General features: G+C 42.2%; 1 protein-coding gene across 1 annotated transcript in view; it reads right to left on the reverse strand.

The window, feature by feature from the left end:
• Positions 1–1,736: 1,736 nt before the first annotated feature.
• Positions 1,737–21,046, reverse strand: part of LOC113124733 (LIM/homeobox protein LMX-1.2-like) — a 45,871-nt gene continuing 26,561 nt past the window's right edge. Inside the window, exons 3-8 of the mRNA XM_026297813.1 lie at positions 11,765–11,997; positions 11,378–11,553; positions 11,089–11,166; positions 7,497–7,557; positions 6,061–6,213; positions 1,737–1,894 (exon numbers count right to left, since the gene is read on the reverse strand). Of these exons, the coding sequence (XP_026153598.1) occupies positions 1,737–1,894; positions 6,061–6,213; positions 7,497–7,557; positions 11,089–11,166; positions 11,378–11,553; positions 11,765–11,997 (859 nt within the window). The remainder of the gene's footprint in view (positions 1,895–6,060; positions 6,214–7,496; positions 7,558–11,088; positions 11,167–11,377; positions 11,554–11,764; positions 11,998–21,046) is intronic.

Here is a 21,046-nt window from a genome sequence, read left to right on the forward strand (position 1 = left end):
TTTTATTAGATTTTAGCAAACACATAGCATCTCGATCTGAGATATAATCCAGAAACTATACCAGGAACTTCCAGGGAGTCAGAACAGCAGGTGACCACAGGGCTGGGCTACCTACAGGGCAAGACAGAAGAAAGTTAGTTCTCTTTAATAGGGCGAAACAAGCGAGTTAGTCTAATCATGCATCTCCACTACCGCAGAGGATTAGCAGACGAACTGGCAAAGGTACAGAGAGAGAGAGACTGCGGGGAGAGTGAGGACACAAAGTTAGTGACATTCAATGCTGGCATATACATGTGTGAGGGGAGATGAGAGGAGAGGGAAGAGAAGAGGAGAGGAAAGGAGGAAAGGAAAAGAGAGAAGATAACAGAAAGAAGACCAAAGAGGGAGGGAGGGAAGAGGAGAGAGGAGCTTGCTGCATGATGGGAAGTCCTCAGGTAGTCTAGGCCTATAGCAGCATAACTAAGGGGTGGTTCAGGGTCACCCCCACCACAATCACAACTAGTGTTATATACTTAATGATTTTAGTATTAGTAGTACTACTAGGTGTGGTTGTATAAAATTAAATAAAATTCTAAAAATAAAACAAAAATTTGGGAAAATGCAGTTTTTATTTGGAGTAACAATGTTTTGGCAATTAACAAATTTAAACTTCACTCCAGATGATCTTTGTGGAAAAATAAATAGTCAAGCAATAGCAATTTAAACAATGATTAAAACAACACAGAACACAATATGATAAATATCAGAATCAAATTATTACTGAATTTGGATATTTGTTTTTCATACTGTGCAATGTCATATTGTCTCTGTACATAGATTTTTTTTTTTATGTATAGAGCATATTGTGACAAATAAATTGCCATTCTTACATGCAAAACTGGATGTTTCTCAAGAACAGTATTTACATATAGAACAGTATATACACACACACAACAAAAGATATTCAGTAGGCTCACTGACCAGAATCTTGGTTATAGTTATATCACAAAAACTATATTTGCTTAGTTGGCACATTGAAAACAACTTGTAACATTAATAAGATCTAAACCAACAATAGCCACTGTCCTGCTTGTTTTCCAACTATCTCTACCCTACCCACTACTGATTACCTGAATCAGGTATGTATCTCACAATCAGAAGCTGGAAGTTACCATTTCACTTCGTCTTCTCCGACTCCACCTTCTGAGGTGGTTCCTTCCAGCTTCTGATTGACTAAACACAACTGATCCAGGTAACCAGCAGTGGGGTTAGTTGGAAAATAAGCAGGGCAGTGGCCCTTGAGAAACATGGGCACTGTGTTAACTACTGAGAAACATGTAGCCCAGTGTTTTTGCAACGTTTGATTTAGACTTTATCCCTAACAAATTTTAAAATTTTACTTCTTTCCCACTTTTCATACAGCTAATAAACACTTCCACTACGATATCTGTATAATACCAGATATTGACAGCCACCTGACAATTACAAAAAGAAAAGCCAAATCTACTGCATCAAACCCCATACAGATAAGAGCAGGCTATAAAAATGTCAGTTTCAATTCTTCCTTTTCCTTTGCGTGGTGGAGGTCTCCCAGTTATATTCAGTCCTGCAGTCATATTTCCGCGCATACAAATTCATGTCTTGAAGGATAACCCTGTGGCTGCTGTATCTTGTGTCTGCACTGCTGTGTGCTCACTGTTCATGAGCTGTAAAGTGGTATGGTGAGTAGGGTGGGACTGGTGAGTAACAGCGGGGTCTCAGGAAGCAAAGTAGGAGCTCTGCATTGAGTACCGGTGGTCAATGGGATTCCCTGCCAGAGCGTGCAAAGAGCCTACATCTGGAGTGGACATTAAGCAGTCACTTAGGTCTGTCAAAGAAGCATCACTGTCAGTGTCATGTAAAAAGGAGTCAGTACCTGGTAAGAGTAGAGAGGACATATACTGTAAACTGTAAACAGTAGTGTGAGGAATGAGATAAGACCCGTTGCGATAGTCCAGAGGGCTGTCCCCAATTCACAGAATGTTGGTTTACAATACATAACTAATGTTTTTGGAATGTCTCACATTTTTTAAATCCACAACCAACCTAAAGACCTCCATAAAAATGTTTTTAAAAAGTCAGTACCAAGTATTGACAAGTAAATAGCAACCATAGGCAGGGCCACTGTGTGTTGCTCATGCCCAGGACAAGATGCCCTCCAAAAGACCTCCCCCCACCTTCCCCAGATGGTGCAAAACTCACTGACTGGCCATAACACACACACAGCACATTTGCACAAGTCAAAAAAGCTCTCGTCTTACAGACACTAAAACAACAACAAAATTTAATCATAGAGATATAGAAAATTCATAAATCATTGAATGGAACATGCTTTACATCAAATTACAAAGACAAAATAGACCCCCACACATAGCTGTCACAAACACATTATGAAGAAATATATTTAATACTGTCAGTAACCCACAGTTGTTTTTCATCAGTCTATTAAGTTTAAATGTATAAAACAGCTACTGGTTGTATTACATATGTCCATACCCTTCCCACACAGTCTTATTGTTGTATGCATGTGTTGAATTAATGAATGACTCACTGTAGTAACTTCTTCTTTACTGCACCAAAAAAACATGTCCAAATAATTTCATTAGTTCCAGTATCTTAAGCTACTGTGCTGTGCAGCTTATTTAGTCAAGAGCTGAACTTTCCTTGTAGCAAAACATCCTGAGATACATGTTAATAACTGGACGTTAAAGCTAAAGGTGAGTGGTATCTAGGCTATTAGAAACTATGTCGGCCAGATGTTTAATCTAACATTAGCTATATGGATGCTCACCTTGCTCTTGATTAATACTATTGAGTTGTGTCACTTCCATCTCTGCTGTGTATATTTTTAGTTTTTTGGGTACTGGCCATTTTTAAAGTTTACTGGTGCTGGCTAGAGGTAAAGTTGTGACTTTATAGTAGTATGACAGACCAAACCATGTTTTGCATTATAGGGAGGGAAAGGAAAATAGTTTGCAACACTCTCTCAAGGAAAATCAGAAAGCTTTTATGTAACTCACAACTAGTAACAACAATATAAAAATATAGTCACAACTATATAACATTTTAAACAATATTTTTTGATGGATTATTAAATCAGATTATTTAAAATTTAGTGAGCACTGTTGGGCTTTCTGTTGACCCATAGCCCAGGGCAACTAACTTGGTGTTCCAGTGTTATTTGTCTGACTTGTTTTTTACATAATTTCTACTCCATACATAAAATGAATCAAATAGTGCCCAATTCTATTTAAATCTACAATTTTAGTTGGTAATGCAAGATTTTTGTTGGACATGCATAGCCTTTAACCCTAGGCTGAGATAACTCATGAAATTGTCAGGATGAGTAAATCATTCTGATGTGTAAAATCAGCTAAATGCCCTTTTAACAGTCAACTGTGAGGCTACTGTGATATCTAGGGAGCACTTTTGGATATTAGATAATATTTGGAGTGACCATCACCTTTTATATGTTTTAATATGCTTACTACAAATGACAATTTTCATTTCCAAATCAAAGCATTTTAGATTTTTGTATTCATATTTATGTTGGATTATTGCGTAATATTTGGGGCTTAATGTGTAATAAATAGCAGGTCCTGTATCTTGATTTGATTCTGCTTTGTTTCCCCACAACTGAGAATTTTGAATTTTTCGTCACAGAGGGCCAAAGACGTTTGCGGATTTTTCCTTAGAACCTAACTAACTTTTTCGCAGAAACCCCCGCAATTTCGCGGAAACCACAAATATCCTCCGCAATTTTTTATGTCTTTTTTCGTGGCAATATAAAATTTTCCATGCATTTTAATGCTAAATTATTAAGAACAATATCATTTACTAACTTATTTAGTAATGTATTAAACTGAGCTTGAAATGAAATTAAAGTGTTTTGTGGGCACATTTGGGGGCATATTTAGGGTTTAAACTATAAAAAAAATAGGCATTTGGCGGGTGCTCTAGGAACGTGAACCCCCGTGAATTTCAGGCCTTTCCTGTAAACAGAGAAGTATAAACTGCGAGAGGCCTGCAACAAATATCAGTGACCTGACTCAAACTGCAGACATTAGGCACACTCTACTATTAGGTGCCCCAAAAATCTGTACATTGAAAAATGTTTGCATGAATTTCTGCTGCAAAATGGCACGAATATTATGATGGGTATTAAAGGGTTGGTTTATTGGGTGCACTGTGCTTCTTTGCAATTGTCATCAACAACAGTTTTTATGTGACTATGGCCAATACAAATTTGTTTCAGGTGAGACTGGACTCCAGAATATTTAGATAAATTTCTCATCAGTTGCTAGAGGCGCTAGTGCGACTCATCCTGTTATCTCGCAACAATGTGAACGAAGGATGCCTGGTTGCAAACAGGAGCAGGGGTGGAAAGTAACTCACATTACTGTAATTGAGTAGGTTTTTGTGTACTTGTACTTTTTAAAATCTGTAATTTTGCTTAAGTATATATATTTTTAAGTATTGTACTTCGGTACATTTCAAATCACATCCTTTACTGAGTATAAAAGAAATAAACAAAATGCAGAATGCAGATGTCTTACTCCTGAATAAGTGTTATCAGTATATATCAGTCCTCCTAATAGGAGCCTACTACACCTACTGGAGACAATGCAAGCCAGTGTTATTAGCATTGGCATCCATAACCTAACTAACATGTTTTAATGAATAAATATAATTGAGTAGTTGTTGTGTTTAAACATAAGGATGTAACTTACGTAATGTACGTAATGATGACAATGAAGATCTGTAGGAAAAAAATGACCTTCTGACCCTACCAATAGGTTCCAGTAGGTGATTAGGGACCTGCTGACCTATAGGACTGAAGTACGCTGATAACTCCTATTAAATAGTAAGACAATGGTCAAACCGGGTGAGTCGATCAACACTGACCCACCTCCTGATGCACTGTTTAAAGAGGAGATTGAGCCTAATGCAGATGAAAAGATTAATGAGCACCCCTGGCCATATTGAACCTTTTTTGGTTATTTGACAGGTAGAGCAGTCTGATACCTGATGCACTTAGATATATAAGAATTTTGGTTTTATTTGACAATTGCAGTATTAGTGTTGATGAAAAGAAAGGTGTTTGTTGCACAAAAATATATGACATGCATTCCCAATATATTTTAAATGTCATGTTATTTTTATGGCACTTTAATTGCGATTATTGTTAAACAGAGCAGTAAAATAAATTAGTTTCCTAAACGTCACGTGTCGACATGCCTTATTTTATATGTACTGCAAAGTAACTAAGTAACTTTTATTTTGAGTAAATTTTAAAAGGGCTACTTTTAACTTTTACATGAGAAAATTTACAATGATAATTTTACTTGTACTTTGTAAATTTTAACAAAGTAACAGTACTTTTACTTGACTAGAATACTTTTTGTACTCTTTCCACATCTGAACAGGAGCCTCAAGTCCAAAGCTAGCATTAGCTGACTCAAGTCCTGGCCTTCAGCAGCTTTTCAGTGGCACAGTGTCAAATGACCAGGCAGTTAGTGATTTATGACAAATGGTTTATAAATCTGGCTACTGTTGTTAGTAGAGGATGTATTTACTTAGCCATGCAAGTTTTGATGATGAGACAGCTAAACTAATTCAGATTTTAGGTCACATCAGAGCTGCTGTGAGCTCCTCCATGGCTAGCTGTTTTAAATGAATACTTTGAAAAACACTACATCGTCCTGGCTCGGTAGCAGGGCTAATTTACAGACCATACTTTGAAAACACTGGGTACAGAAGCTAGACTGACAAAAGAAGAGAGTCATGAAAGGGGTTAGCATAGACAATGTGTACATTTTTAATGAATGCACCCTAAAGTAACTTATTTAGCAATTCATTATTCATGCCTGGCTCAAAATTTTAATAAAACTATTATTTTTAAAAAATAATAAATGATTTCAAAATTTCAGTGGAAAAAGGGGATACTGTTAGTCTGTCAGATAAAAACAAAAACAGCAACAGAGAAACCAATACTTGCATATTAAGATACAAAATGCCTTAAGTATGGAGTATGATGCTCACCATAAGGGTTCATATGGTCTCCAGGCATCTGTGGTGGAGTCATGCCCTGCTGGAAGGCGTCAGTGTTGTAGCTGTTGTGTTCTAGGGTCACCAGCTGCTGCTGCTGGTTTGAAGGCCCTGAGTAAAAGCTGAGCAGGTCCTCCATACAAACTTCTGTAATAGTCAGTGCCACTGAGAGAGTGGGGTTACAATTCTCAGATGCAGTACGCATAATGTGTAGTTATTTTCATTTTAACCTCTTGACCAACAGTGTTTGGCAGTAAGAGATTACTTAGTAGCAAGTTACAATAATGTGACGTTCAGAAACAAGTAATGTCAGGGATTGCCATTCAAATTTCAGACTTAATTAGTGTATTTATTGTTTCAAGTATTTGATTTATTTCTTCCCTTCTATTTTTTTGTTTAAAGATATAGTATGCTGATCTATATCCCTGTACAGCAAAATCACCAGTGTTAAATCAACATTAAAATATTCATGTGTGAACATTAGAAACATATAAACATTCAATTCAACACTTTGTTAAATTAATGCGCTCAGAGTTCATTTACAGTACAAGTCAAAAGTTTCTCATTCGATTCAGTGGTAAGGTGTGTCCAATTTTTGACTGGTAGTGTATTTAGCTTTGTGTGATTGTATAAATATACATGTATGGAATTACTGAAAAAGCAATAAATCACCATATATATATATATATATATATATATATATATATATATATATATATATATATGTATATATTCTCATGCTCTTGGGCATTAAATACCACCCAACCCAACCCAACATGTGAACACAGACCAGCCATCATTTTGTTATAAAAGCACTCATATATTGTAAATGTATTGTCTAAACTGACTGGCTGATCTTGAAGATGTTGCACCAGTCATCCAAGAGGCTTCATTCCACCCAGACATCAACTTCAAACAGTACCCATTTGTTGGCTTTTTTAGCTCATTTTCTTAACAGCAGCAGCTTCCTCTATAATAAACCCTGCTGCTATGCCAATATTGACATGTTGGAAGTCCTTAATCAGATAGAGGCAGCGCTTGCCAAAGCTCTTAAACACTTATATAAACTGTCTCCTCATATCTACCGTGAGCCATGGCAGTAAGCCTACTAGCCATGAGGAGCAGTGCATATGAGTATAAATATAATTTTTTACCAGCAAAGATATCACTCTGGCTGCAGAGTAGGATTGATTCTTAAGCTAACAATATTTGGTGAGTGATGCTGCTCTGTTCATTGTTTCCGTAATAAAATTAATATATCAAGCTGTTTATTAAAATTCATAATGTCAGTGATGTCAGTAATCACTGTCATCATTTACAGAAAACAAATTACATTTGCAAATGGAGATCAACTGAACTTTTCTTTTTGTAACATTAGATAAAGCAGCTAACCACACAACAGTTACAGCTAAACAGATGATAGTCCTTACCTTGGCCTAGCCTTTGGCTGCTGTGTTGCTCCTGCTGTTGCCTGCGTGCTAACTTCTTCATCTGTAAAAAAAAAAAAAACAAAAACAAAAACAAAACCCAATAAACACCTTGTGTGACTGAAAGGCACCGCAAAATACACAAATGGATCATCAGCAGGAACCATCCAGTCCTCAATACAGCATTCACATCTGCTCCTAGATACATTCCAACTCCTTATTTCAGGTTTTTGTTTTAATAGCCCTCTGCCCAGGACAAGTACATTTCAAAAATCATTAATATGACATATTAATAGGGTAGATACGCTTTAAAGCAATTGTTCCCATCCCTGAACCTCAAGGAACACTGCCCGGCTTGTTTTCGAACTATCCCTGCCCCCAAATCTGTTACGGTGTGGGAGAGAAGGAGGAGGAGTATGACAGTTCTTTATTTAAATAAAATGGGAGAAAACTGCACAAAAAGCCTCTCAAAAAACAGCTGGTTAGCCAAGAAGTAGTGTTCCCAGTGCGAGCTGGGAAGGTGAGATGATCCACCAGGTGATGATCAACAATGCCGGCTGCTGGGGTGGTGATCCCCGGTGTGGCGTTCCTCTTCAGGGAAGGAGCTGGGCTGGCGGTGGCCGAGGAGGCTGGTGGCAGTGACGTGGCAGTCACTGGGAAAAAGGGGAAAGGTGGTGACGGCCGGAGTGGCGACCATTGCAAGCCGGAGTGTGATGTCTTCTCGAAGTGTGGGCGGCCGAGGTACCGCACCGGGAAGTTGGGTGGCGGTGTATCGCAGCGGAGCAGGTTCCCGGCGTGGAGGCAGTCAGGGCCAGAGCCTGATGTCTTCACGGAGTGTAGACAATAAAAGGTTCCCAGCAGGAAGTCCTAGGCCGGAGTCATAAAAAGGTCCCCCCCTTCAAGGGCCGGATTCCAGACGGCCTAATGAAAACCCCTGGTTGCAGGGACGACCCATGATTAGGTGCCGGAGGGGTGGTCTTCTTCCCCCCTGGGAAGGAAGCAGTCCATCGTTCGGGAGTCTGCCCCGAAAATGCCCTCGCCAACAGGGTGGACAACCCCTCGGGCCGATTGCAGTCTGGGGCTCCTCTGGAGGTCATCCCCTGAGGGGCACAGAAATCCACAGCCTCTACGAAGGTCGACCCTTTAGGTGATGTGGAATCCTAGGCCATTCCGGTCCAGGAGAGGCGGCAATCTCAGCAGGTCCACCTGACCTACTGGGGTGAGGACCAGGGTCTGGGACAGCGGCAGCGCTGGTCCCTGGCTGGCCTGAGGGCCAGGGCAACGGAGACTCTGGCTGGCCTGAGTGCCAAGATGCTGAAGAGGAACCTCGGCAGGGACGCTGTCGTTGGCGCACTGAGGTTCTGGATGCAGGACTAAGGCCTCAGTGGGGACGCTGTCGTTGGTGCACCGGGGTTCTGGATGCAGGACTAAGGCCTCAGTGGGGACGCTGTCGTCGGCGCACCAAGGTTCTGGAGTCCTGAGATGTTGCTATCCTAACCTGACGGCAAAGGGGCTCAGGCTGAGGGAGTGAGAGCTCAGGGTCAGGAGCCTACTTTGGCTCACTGGCTGTAGATGGAGTTGCCCGTCTCCAGTGTCGCTGTCGTCGTTGGGTCGGAGGCAAGTAGTCAGTGGGAACCAGGGGCTGAGTCTTCAGTTCCTGCCAGATGGTGCACACCTCTGCCAGCGTAGACGCCTTGGGAGCAGGTGGTAAAGCCTGGAGAGCGGGGGTGGGGGGGGGGGGGTGGGGGGGGGTGAGAGCTAGTTTCGAGGGATGGAGCTGGGCTAGTCGCTGAAAGGAAGTTGCAGGGTCAGGCATGTCTCCAGCAGCATGTGGGAGATGGCAAAGAGGGAGACCAACTCGTCTGCCCGCTTCTTGCCCACGTAGCAAGGGGGATGCCGCATCCAGGTAAGCAAACTCCGCGTAGTAGTTGAAGGCGTGGAGGAGGACGTCGTAAACACGGAGGAACACCGAGATATATTCGTCCTTGGGGGTCCTCCTAATGATGTCCGCTGGGTCCATGACTGGCCGGAGAATTTTGTTACGGTGTGGGTGTGGGAGAGAAGGAGAAGGAGTATGATCCAAATGCTGGACAGTTCTTTATTTAAATAATAAGATATTAGGAGAAAACTGGACAAAAAGCCTCTCAAAAAACAGCTGGTTAGCTGAGGAGTAGTATTCCCAGCGCGAGCTGGGAAGGTGAGGTGATCCACCACTAAATGATTGACGATGCTGGCCCCAGGGTGGTGATTCCTAGTGTAGCGTTCCTCTTCAGGGAAGGAGCCGGGCCGGCGGTGGCCGAGGAGTCTGGTGGCAGTGACGTGGCAGTCACTGGGAAAAAGGGGGAAAGACCGGCGTTGACGGCCGGAGCTTGAAGTCTCTTGCTAGCCAGAGCGTGATGTCTTCACGAAGTGTGGGCGGCGTATCGCAGCGGAGCAGGTTCGGAACCTGAGCGGGTGAAAGCAGGTGCGCCAGTGAGAGGCGACGGTCCGCAGCGTGGAGACTCCCGTGTGGCGCGGTGGCCAATCAGCAGGAGATCGATCTGTTGACGGCGGTCAAAGAGTCCCCGGAAGGTGCAGCCAGGATAAGTAAGCGGGGGGGACCTTCTCATGAAACCACCATGTGACATAGTGAATTCTCCCGTAGCGAACCAGGGCTAGCCGGAGGTCTAAATACATAAAGCCACCTGGCTGAATAGGGAACAGGTGAGCCCTATCATGGCTAATTACGTGAACTGCCGGGGACCTTTGCGGGGTAAACAGGAACTCCACACAATAAAAGGTCCCCAGCACGAAGTTCCAGGCAGGAGTCATGTCAAAATCTCTGTGTAAATACATGCATCATTGTCTTTTTTAAGTTAACATTGAAGCATTCAAATCATTTTGAGTTAGAGTTTCCCTTGTTAAAAATGTATATTTATTCTAAGATTCTATAGTTTGACCTATACTGTGATCTGCAACCAGGTTGTGTATAAATATAGAGTATGCTATAAGGGTGGATCTGACACTTGCAACAGACCTAGCGAAGTTCCCTGTATGCTTTCTGGCTCCTTTACTCTGTGCTTAATAGCAAGAAAACAACTGCATTTTCCCATGTGATTTGGATAATAAATAAATAATTCTGCGTGCATTATGGTCATTTTGTTACATACCTTGTATTTTGTGGACATATATGTCAGGCCAAGAGAAGTGATGTCAAAGACACTCAAGGGACCACTACAACTACAGAAAAAAGATCTACTATGACTTTTAATTGACAACTTGACATAGAACGAAGAGGTTGAATTGATTTAGGAATGTAGCCAAACTGTACATATTGCATTTACAGAGTTCTGAACAGAACCTCTGTTTAGCTGAAAATCAATAGTCATCTTTCATTTTAGTTTGTAGGCCTGTCTTCATATGGATCTGTTTTTGGGAATCAAAAAAACAGATCTGCTGAAAATATAACAGTAAGACAATATAACCACTGGATTCTCAAATAATGTGAGGCACAGTATAACTGACAGCTTGCAAGTCATAAACATGGGCATACTTCAGTCCCGTACAGTGTCAGCACAGTGTTAACTGCTCATTTGTGGTGTACTGCTTTACTGACCTTTGCTCTCTGGTTCTGGAACCAGACTTGGACTACACGAACATTGAGTCCTGTCTCTGCAGCCAGAGTCTCTCTCACCTGAAAGTCAGAGTACACTCGTCAGCCATCAGCCACTAACATCATCTCTGTGTTAGTGTGGTGCACATTTTCCAAATGTCAGACAGGAATTATGTAAGCACAACTATTGCTGTTAATCTGAGATTGTCATACACAGTGCATGAATTTAACATCTTGCGTTTCCTTTAATTCTAAGAAATCATTTCACTCATACTCAATCCTTTGTGCTCACCTTTCTGCAGGGTTTGGAGGAAACCTCAAAGGATGCCTTGAAGGCTCTCCTCTGCTGGGTGGTAAGGATGGTGCGTGGCCGTTTAGGCTGACCACTGTTTTTACTGCCATTGCTCCCTTTCGCTTTTCCAGACAACTTTTCTGTCTTTACATCCAGATCCTCATCATCACTTTTATCTGTTACTAGATGCAAAGAAAAAAAGAACTTAACTACAAATTTAACTTGAGTGCACACGAATTCTTGTTTTCTGCATTTTATTTGTGGGTAAATTAAACTGGAATGATTCTAATGAGAACCTGTCTTCAATTTAGAGATTAGCACATAAAGTATTTATTTAACATAACACATTCACTGGATCTAGTGTGCACTAGTGATCCCTATTGTTACCTGAATCAGAGTTTTCTGGACTGACTGTGTTAAGCAGGTCCCTTTCCTTCTGATAGTCTGTCTTGCACAGCAGCTGACCTTCTTTTAGCACAAACTCATCTCCTTTGCACAGCTGGCGTTCACAGATACAGCAGCAAAAGCAGCTGAGGTGGTAAACATTCTCCAGAGCCTGCATTACAAACTCTTTAGGTGAAATTTTCTCCAGACAGCCGCTACACTTGGTGACAAACAACCTGAGAAAACACAGGAGTGAGAGGAGTGTTAACATTGCCAAAGGTACTGCATGAGGAAAACATGTTCAATAGCCGCATCAATTTCTCTCACTGGACTTTGAAGTGCTCTACTCGTGTTGATTGTCAAATTCGTCTCTATTCATGAGTCAATTGCTCAGATCTGATTCTGTTTGCAGTCACAAATTTTACACAGTGGACAAAATTGTTGCTACCCTTGTTGGTAAATAGCTTAATTGCTTCAGAAGGTTGTGCAACAAAATATTAAGTTAAGGGTACCATCATTTTTGTCCAGGCCAGTTTTATTAGTTTGTTTTTTTAATGCTTCTTTTGTTTAATGCTTCCACTCACCCCAACCGGTCGAGGCAGATGGCCGCCCAAACTGAGCCTGGTTCTGCTGGAGGCTTTTTCTTCCGTTAAAGTAAGTTTTTCCTCTCCACTGTCACCAAGTGCTGCTCATAAGGGATTTGTTGGGTTTTTTGTTTTTATGAAGTGCCTTGAGATGATTTGTATTGTGATTTGGCGCTATACAAATAAAATTGAATTGAATTGGCGAACTGGCATTTGGTGACAGTGGAGAGGAAAAACTCCCTTTAACGGAAGAAAAATCCTCCAGCAGAACCAGGCTCAGTTTGGGCGGCCTCGACCGATTCATTCAGACTGACATATTCATCCTGCTGTAACCAGGTTTCAGTAAGACAGAGAAAGTCAATTTGGTGATCAGTTATCAGATCATTTACTAACAGAGATTTAGATGAAAGAGACCTGATATTTAATAATCCACATCTGACAGTTCTGTTTTTCTGTTCAATAAGAGGAGTGGTCTTAATATTTATTAGGTTTTTATGAATAACTCCTCTTCTGTTAACTTCTGATTTATTTGATTTATATGTTCGAGGGGCAGACACAGTCTCTATGTGGTATGAAGGGGGCGGCGGCTCTAAGGAAACTGCAGAGAGGCGTTTTAGACTGAGTCTCTGCATCCCGGTCCCCACCCTGGATTGTCAAACTTTAGGTTGGCTGATAAACTCGGCCAGATGAGAGCTGCACCATTCAAAGTCTATGAAGCCCACATCGTTTGCTGGACACCACCTAGACAGCCAGCGACGGAACGACGACATGCGGTTAAACATGTCATCGCTGGTCAGATTGGGGAGGGGTCCAGAGAAAACTACGGAGTCCGACATTAATTTAGCAAAGTTACACACAGACTCAACATTAATTTTAGTGACCTCCGATTGGCGTAATCGGGTGTCATTGCTGCCGACGTGAATAATAATTTCCCCATATTTCCGATTAGCCTTAGCCAGCAGCTTCAGGTTTGACTCGATGTCGCCCGCTCTGGCCCCAGGAAACATTTGACTATGGTCGCTGGTGTCTCTATTTTCACGTTTCTGACTATGGAATCGCCAGTTATCAGAGTCACTACATTACATTCAGTGCCATTGTTTTAGGAGTGATTTCTTCTGCAATAACACCACATGGATGGTACTATATGGTTAACGCATACACCAAGTATTACAATATTATAAGACTCAGTCAATAACCACACCACACAAAGAATAGAAATAACTGGACAGAGCTAGAAATTCTGCATGTGCTGTGTTCTCAAATTCAGAAAACAGGAGGGTTGTCTAAATGTATCCATTTTGTCATCTACAGTCACCTTTTGTTATCTTTGCTCACAGGGAGTACTGTGTGTGAACTAGGTCAATGGTGTTAGTAGATAATGAGTAGAGCCAAGTTTGGGATTCAAGAAGCCACAGTCACAGCCAGGTATAGATTTCTAGAGCCTGATTTTTTTTCTCCTGACACACCTGACAAGTGGAAGAAAACTTCCTGTAGTGTGGGCACAGGGAGTGACCATTAAATCCCAGAGAGAGAAAAACTAGACACTGAGTGTGTGTGCGTGGACAGTTCTGCTGTCAGATGTCTTTCATTACACAAAGCTTGCTCCAAGGACTGGTCCAAATGGAAAGAACAGGAACAATTTTCAAATGTGTGTGTGTGTGTGTGTGTGTGTGTGTGTGTGTGTGTGTGTGTGTGTGTGTGTGTGTGTGTGTGTGTGTGTGTGAGCCAAGTGTAAAAACATTTTTGCAATGTCTCAGACCTCCTTTTAAGATTTCTAGTATTTCCACTCTATTTTTTCTGGATGCAAACTGAAAATAATAAAAAGCTAAGAATCTATTCAAGCAGAGGGATGGAATCACATTTACTGGAACCAAAATTTATGGCAATTTATTACATCACATTATGACATGGCTCCCATCTTAGCTGAGAAGCTTTATCATTGACTTACAGCTAGTTTGCTCATTTTTAGCCTTCAGCTTTACCATATGATTCACCATTTTCAACATTAGCAGGCAACTGTGTTCACTGTAAAAACTCTGGTGGTGGGGTATAATCAGAAAGTGGCAGCAGCTGTTGGATCTGGGAAGAGGGCTAAAGGAGGGCGTTGTAACTGTAGGGCAGGTAGAGAGGGGGTCTGTGTTTGGACAGCTGGACTCCTTCTCTCTGAGTGTGACTACCCTCCTCCATTCAATAGATTTTTTCTCTCTGCTGTCCACCTGCCTGCATCCTCTCTTCCATCCTGTCTCTCTGCTTGTCTGACATTTACACATTGACACACAGGCCAGTGGAGAGTAATAAAGTATAATTTATTCAACTTTGTGAAGTCTAAATTGTTTTCTGAGTTTGTGTAACATAAACTTTGCAGGAACCTTTTTAGAAATGTAACAGTAATTTATATTTCTAAAAAGGTTCCTTCAAAGTTTATGTAATCATCTGTATAAGACACATGCAGCAGCATAGTGGTGCAGTGGTTAGATATTTATGATATTTATGACACTGAATACAGAACTATACAGACACAATACTATACACAATACAAAACAAAAACAATCACAAATGTGTGTGAAACCTAAAGACACAACTGTCATAATATAACCCTGTCACATTCACTTGTATATATGTGATTAATAACTCTGTGTGAGTGTGTGCATGTATATATATATATGTGCACGAGTGAGTGCATGTGCTCGTGTGTGTGTGCCTGCAAGGTTCATGCCCGCGTGCTTTGTGTGTGCACCCAATGTACAATGCATCTACAGGGAAAGTATAACAAGTAAAATCAAGGCACCAGAGCTATACTAAGCCCACCTGAAGTGGAACACCAGACCCATTTGTGTCACTATAATCTGGTCAGCAAGCATGCCAACTAAAGCCCTGATGGAGAACAGTTCCCTTCGCCCACACTGGAGGGGATCAGCTACACCCCAGGCAGCTTACGAAGGGGTGAGGCAGACCCACCAACATCAAATGCAAAAGAGCCATACCAACAACAAGCACACCCCCAACCGCTGGAGTCTAGGCAAACACCCCACCTGGACTGGGCCAGGACTCCCACTATGGTTCCCCCACCCACCCCATATGACTCCCTTATCACATACAAACACACACATACACACGCACACACACACAGCATGACACCTACCATGGCCCCCAATAAATGCAAAATTATTTGTAATTTCTCAGTATAATATCCTGTGAGTGCCCGATCTCAGAAGACAGGTTTCGTATTTATTTATGCCCCCATATTATTGACTTATGACCTGTGTAGCTCTACTTCTGCTAAGGCTTTAAAAATAACAAAATCTGGATTCTGCTGTTGGTCCCATTTAATAAATGTGGGGTCTACTGAAGACTGCAGATTCAGGGAGCAGCTTGTGAGACTATAGAATTAATAAACCACTTCTTGGGAGGCTCTAGACTTTTAGTCATGTTTCTTTTAAAATCCTGTTTGGCGCACCTTACAATGTGAGTGAACTTTTGTTCCAACAGTGGATCCATGAAAAGTCCCCAGCAGTTTATTTCAGAGAGGACCTGGACCACCACTGCTAGTGGGCCGTCTATTTGGAGGAGCCTCCTTGACCCTCTGACCCTGCATCCTATACTTCAACACTGCCTGAGAGGCTTAACAAGCATAAAGAGGTATGGGATTAAAGTGGATAAGAGGAATGGAGAAAGGATGAAGCAATAAAAACAGACTGTGTGTGTTCCTTCACTGTTCTCTTGTTTGTTCTTCCTCCTCATGAGCTGGGTGACTTAAAGAAGAAAAACAGGAGGGGGGGTGTTGGCTTCGAGTGGCAGGTTGTTGGAGATTTAATTAGTAGGCATAATCAAAAAGATGATTGTGAAGGAGGCAGGGGGAAATAGAAGCATGGTTCAAAAGAGTGGGGGTGTGATGTTTGCTCAGCCAAAGCTCAAGAAGTCAAAATAAGGCCTCAGGATTCTCTAGGGACTGACTTCAACATGTTTGTTGTTGGGGGGGAATGATCACAGCAGTCAGATGCACTCATTTTTTCACTTCTGGATTTTGACTTTACCTGAAGGTGAAATACAAACGTATTTGAAAATGTTAAATCCTTAGCTCTCAACCATACCATATCTGTTTGCTGAATATGTGATTCTTACAATATGAATATTAATCTACTTGAATAAAGTTTCAGGCCTTTCGTCAGACATTGGAAACTTGGCTGCAGGGATTTGCTCCTTTTCAAGAGCGCAAGAACATTATGAGGTCCACTGATGTCAAGTGTTAAGGTCTGACTCAAAGACTAACTCATAATCAATGTTCTAGATCATCCAAAAATTTCCTGGATAGAGTTGAGGTTAGAGTCCTGTCCAGGATATTTAAGGTTTTCCATATTATATTGTGTATGGGTCCACTGCTGCACTTTAACAGAAGCCAAAGTTAAACTGTTAATCATAGTGAAGGAGCTTTTATTTGGCATTTCAGCCAAAAAAGATGCATGGGTCTGCAGACTTTTATGGCTCCTTATTTGGTGTTAGGTGAATTGTGCTGTTTACACAATTGGGGCCAGTGTGTAGGAGCCAGTATTACTCTTTTGGTGTGGTTTATTTGGTTTGGTTTAAGTTTATTTTGGTGACTGTTTGTTTACATTTTGAGTGGCACGGTGACCTATATTTTATTCAAATGGTTTTTACCACTTCACGCTCCACCATACCTCCACACTCACTGTCATTCATCCTCCAACCCAATGCCATAGACTCTTGTCTCAGAACATCAAGCCATATTTGCATTACTTTGCAATAAAGTGGAGCACATACCAGACTTATTTTTATGTCTGGACATTTGTGTTGATGCATGTCATAGCCTTTTGGGTGTTTTGGGTCACCTGCACCCAAAAGCGACTAATGGTAGGACTGGTTAGTCGCTACACAAAATAAAAACGACAACCTTTTTGGAAAAGGAGAAGCAGCCATCTGGAGAGACAATTCACCAGGAAAAGTTTGGCACGCACTACACCTGGGCCTGCCGAGCTTTTACCTGCATGATAGAGCAAGGAACTACCACTCATCCATCTATCGCTGTTTTCTCAAGTACAAAACATCTAGAAGGTATGAGGCATGAAATCCGAACAAGAAGTCTTTGGTGAGTGCAGTCATCCTTGTTAAACATTATAAGACACGTGGCGCAGCACAGTGGTGTGCGACGGCCGTGGGCCTCTTTGAAGAGTCTGATGCTAGCCTAAAGCAAATACGGAGTTTGAGATTGTGGTGGCTTTTGTTCATTCATGTTTAAGATGTGTAATGGATTGAAAACAAGTGAAACTGAGCTCATGGTCACACAAGGTGAAAAACGAAAGAGAAAGTCTTCTTTCGGCCATTGCATTTGACATCGAAAACTTCAAAAGGAAAGGAGTGAAGCATTTAAGAAAGCAAGCAAAATAAACGCAAAAATAACAGAGATGAAAATGCATCCTTAATCCATAACACCTTGTTAACGAAATTCTCTTTACCTGATGATGAACAACAAAAGCAAAAGGTATAATTAAAAGTGCTGCAAATTACATTTTTGTGAATGAAGTGCACACTTGGGTGATTGAAAATGGAATTTTGAACAAAATTGAATGTAATGATGTTGATGTTCATGTTGAAAGGAAAGGAATATGGTGTGATCACTGACTGTGTAAACCCAGAGGATATTGTATCACATGCATCCAGTAAGCAGTCTTGCAAATGAAGGCCATGTGTCTAGGTCTAGCACTTCCTCAGCTGGAAAACTAGCCATGGCAGAGAAAGCAGCTCTGATGGAGAAAGCTGCTGGTCTGAAAAGGGGACACGAGCTAGAGGAACAACAGGGGAGACATAGACTGGAGGCCGAAAAACTGAGAAAACAAAAGGAATAAATGGAACTGGATGCACAAATAGCTGCTGCAGCAAGGCTGTCAGTGTTGCAAAGCAGTGATGTGGGAGAAAAAACAAGCTCAAATGGGACAAGGATTCAAGGAGCAAAAACTGACTGAATTTAACTTACAGGCAAAAGAATTTGTGCCTAAATACATCAATGCTGCTGAGCCAAGCTCAACAGCATCCCCAACATCTGCACTAGATGTTCGAGCTAAAACCTGTCACAATATAAAATCACACACACAGGACCAACTGCCACATAATAAATAACTAAAAAAGGATGCCTCTCCTCTCAATCCTGGTTCACAATTAAAGGATGGGTTGGTTACTTTAAAGGACCACTCTGCAAATGTCCCTCCCCAGCCAAATTCTGACTCTGTCCAGCTTGCACCTTCACAACAACACAATTCACAAATCTCACAACTCTCCATCCCACAAGCTCTACCTGTCATGGACAACAATGCAATTTGTACCATCATGCAAAGGCAAAATTAAATTACATCATTACATTGTGCAGCAACAATTACCAGCCACTCTGCCCCAGAGAGAAGTCCCAGTTTTTGAAGAAATAAAAGACCAGTTAAAAGTACATATGCAAAAATTAAAATAAAAAACAGAAAATAGTATAGAAAATTAACTTGAAATTACAAGGGAGCATGTACAGATAAAACACTTTCAATTGTGATATGCAGAGCTAAAAAGAAAAGTTTTTAGCTTAGTCAGATTTCTCTGATTGAACAGTCTAACTGCCATTCTCTTATCCGCTCTACGACTTTTGACTGGAGTTATAGTACTAGGGGAGAGTGCTTTCTCTCTGGGCTTCTGGTCGATAAGTGGGTTTATTATGATTAAGCCCAGCCGACCCACCGGGGCGAAGTACAGAGTCTGGAGAGGTGGAGTCAGCGGACCCAGCTGACCCACTCGAACAAGGATCTGAACTTGAAGTTGGAGTGGAGTCGACCAGACTGGCCGAACCACTGGGACGAAGCTCCAGTCCAGGAACCAGGAGTGGGACCCCGCTGTGGACGACCTCGTCAGAACACCGGGGCTCTTGAATCATTGGACCTCAGCTTGGGCACCTTCGCCAGAACGCTGGAGCTCTGTGTGTGTTGGCTCTGGACTTGGGCTGGGCAGTGCTGAGGGAGTACTGAGACTAGGGAATCCGGCAGTGAGACTGGGACTCAGGCGAGAAGGCAGCTCTGGGCTCCGGCAAGGCAGCTCTGGGCTCCAGCGAAACAGCTCCAGTGAAACAGCTCTGGGCTTGGGCTGGAGATCTGGAGAAGCACCACCACTGACGCTGTGGTATTGAGGCTGCGGAACTGGGAGCTCAGGCTGGGGAACTGGGAGCTCGAGTTGAGGGAATGGTAACTCAAGCTGAGGATATGAGAGCTCAGGAGAGCTAGCTGGACTGGAGAAGGACCATCTGTGGTCACAGACGAAAGGCTACCTACGAGCTTCGGTAAACTAGCTAGGGACTCTAGCAGGCTAGTTAGCAGGCTAGCCGGGGATGCAGGCACTCTAGCCGGGGAAGCGGGCTCTCTAGCTGGGGTCTGTCACTGGGAAGCCGGCATGAGTGATGGAGAAGCCTGATGGTGAGGCTTGAAAAGTCGGCAGTGAAGACTGGAAACCCGGCAGTGAGAACTGGAGAGCCAGCTTCGGCGAACGGAACTGGTGAGCCAGTGGCTGAAACTGGAGAGCCGCCGTCGCTGATGCACACACTAAACTCTCTGAACAATTCATTAACCACTACATATTCCTGTACTAGTCAAGTACCTTTCTATTTTGTCTGGTATTTCTTGCTATTTCCAGACTTAGCGCTCGTTAGCCTACCAGTTAGCTTAGCTAGCTAGTAGCATGGTTTCTCCCTCTCCCTCTTTCTCCAGCTCAGTGTGCTACGTGTTTAGTTATTCCTCTGCCTCCCTAAGTGAAAATGATACTTGTAATAAGTGCAAGGTTCTAGTACCTTTGGAGGTGAGGATCACTGATTTGGAAGTGCAGCTCCGCACCTTTGAACAAAAGCCAGCTAGCCTAGCCCCGTTAGCAAGTGTGGAGCCACCGAGCTCAGGGACTGTTAACGGTCCAATGGCAGCTCCAGAGCAGCCCGGAGAATTAGCCTGGGTGACGGTCCGATGGAGACATACTCCTAAGCAGAAGCCCACGGCTCATCACCTGCCTGTTCAGGTTTTTAATAGAATTTCCCCGCTCAGCGACCCACCTGCTGAGAAACCGACTCTGATAATTGGCGATTCCATAGTCAGAAACGTGAAGCTAGAGACACCAGCGACCATAGTCAAATGTTTCCTGGGGCCAGAGCGGGCGACATCGAGTCAAATCTGAAGCTGCTGGCTAAGACTAATTGTAAATATGGAAAAACTGGTATTCACGTCGGCAGCAATGACACCCGATTACACCAATCAGAGGTCACTAAAACTAATGTTGAGTGAGTGTGTAACTTTGCCAAAACAATGTCAGACTTAGGTTCATCATTAATATGAACAAACTGGAATCTGTCCGATAAATAAGATTGGAACCATTTTAACGCTGTTCCTCTGATACCAGTCACATGCTCCAGTCTCTGTAATAAGATGCTGTGGTCAATAGTGTCAAATGCAGCACTAAGGTCTAGGAGAACAAGGATAGAAATGAGTCCATTACCTGAGGCTGAGAGAAGATCGTTGGTAACTTTTAACAGTGCTGTTTCTGTACTATGATGTGCTCTAAATCCTGATTGAAAATCTTCAAATAGTTCATTCCTGTGTAAGTGGTCTGATAGCTGCTTAGCAACAGCTTTTTCTAGGATTTTAGAAATAAATGGTAGGTTGGATATTGGTCTATAATT

This window comes from Mastacembelus armatus, chromosome 12 (assembly GCF_900324485.2).
Source record: "Mastacembelus armatus chromosome 12, fMasArm1.2, whole genome shotgun sequence".
NCBI lineage: Eukaryota > Metazoa > Chordata > Actinopteri > Synbranchiformes > Mastacembelidae > Mastacembelus > Mastacembelus armatus.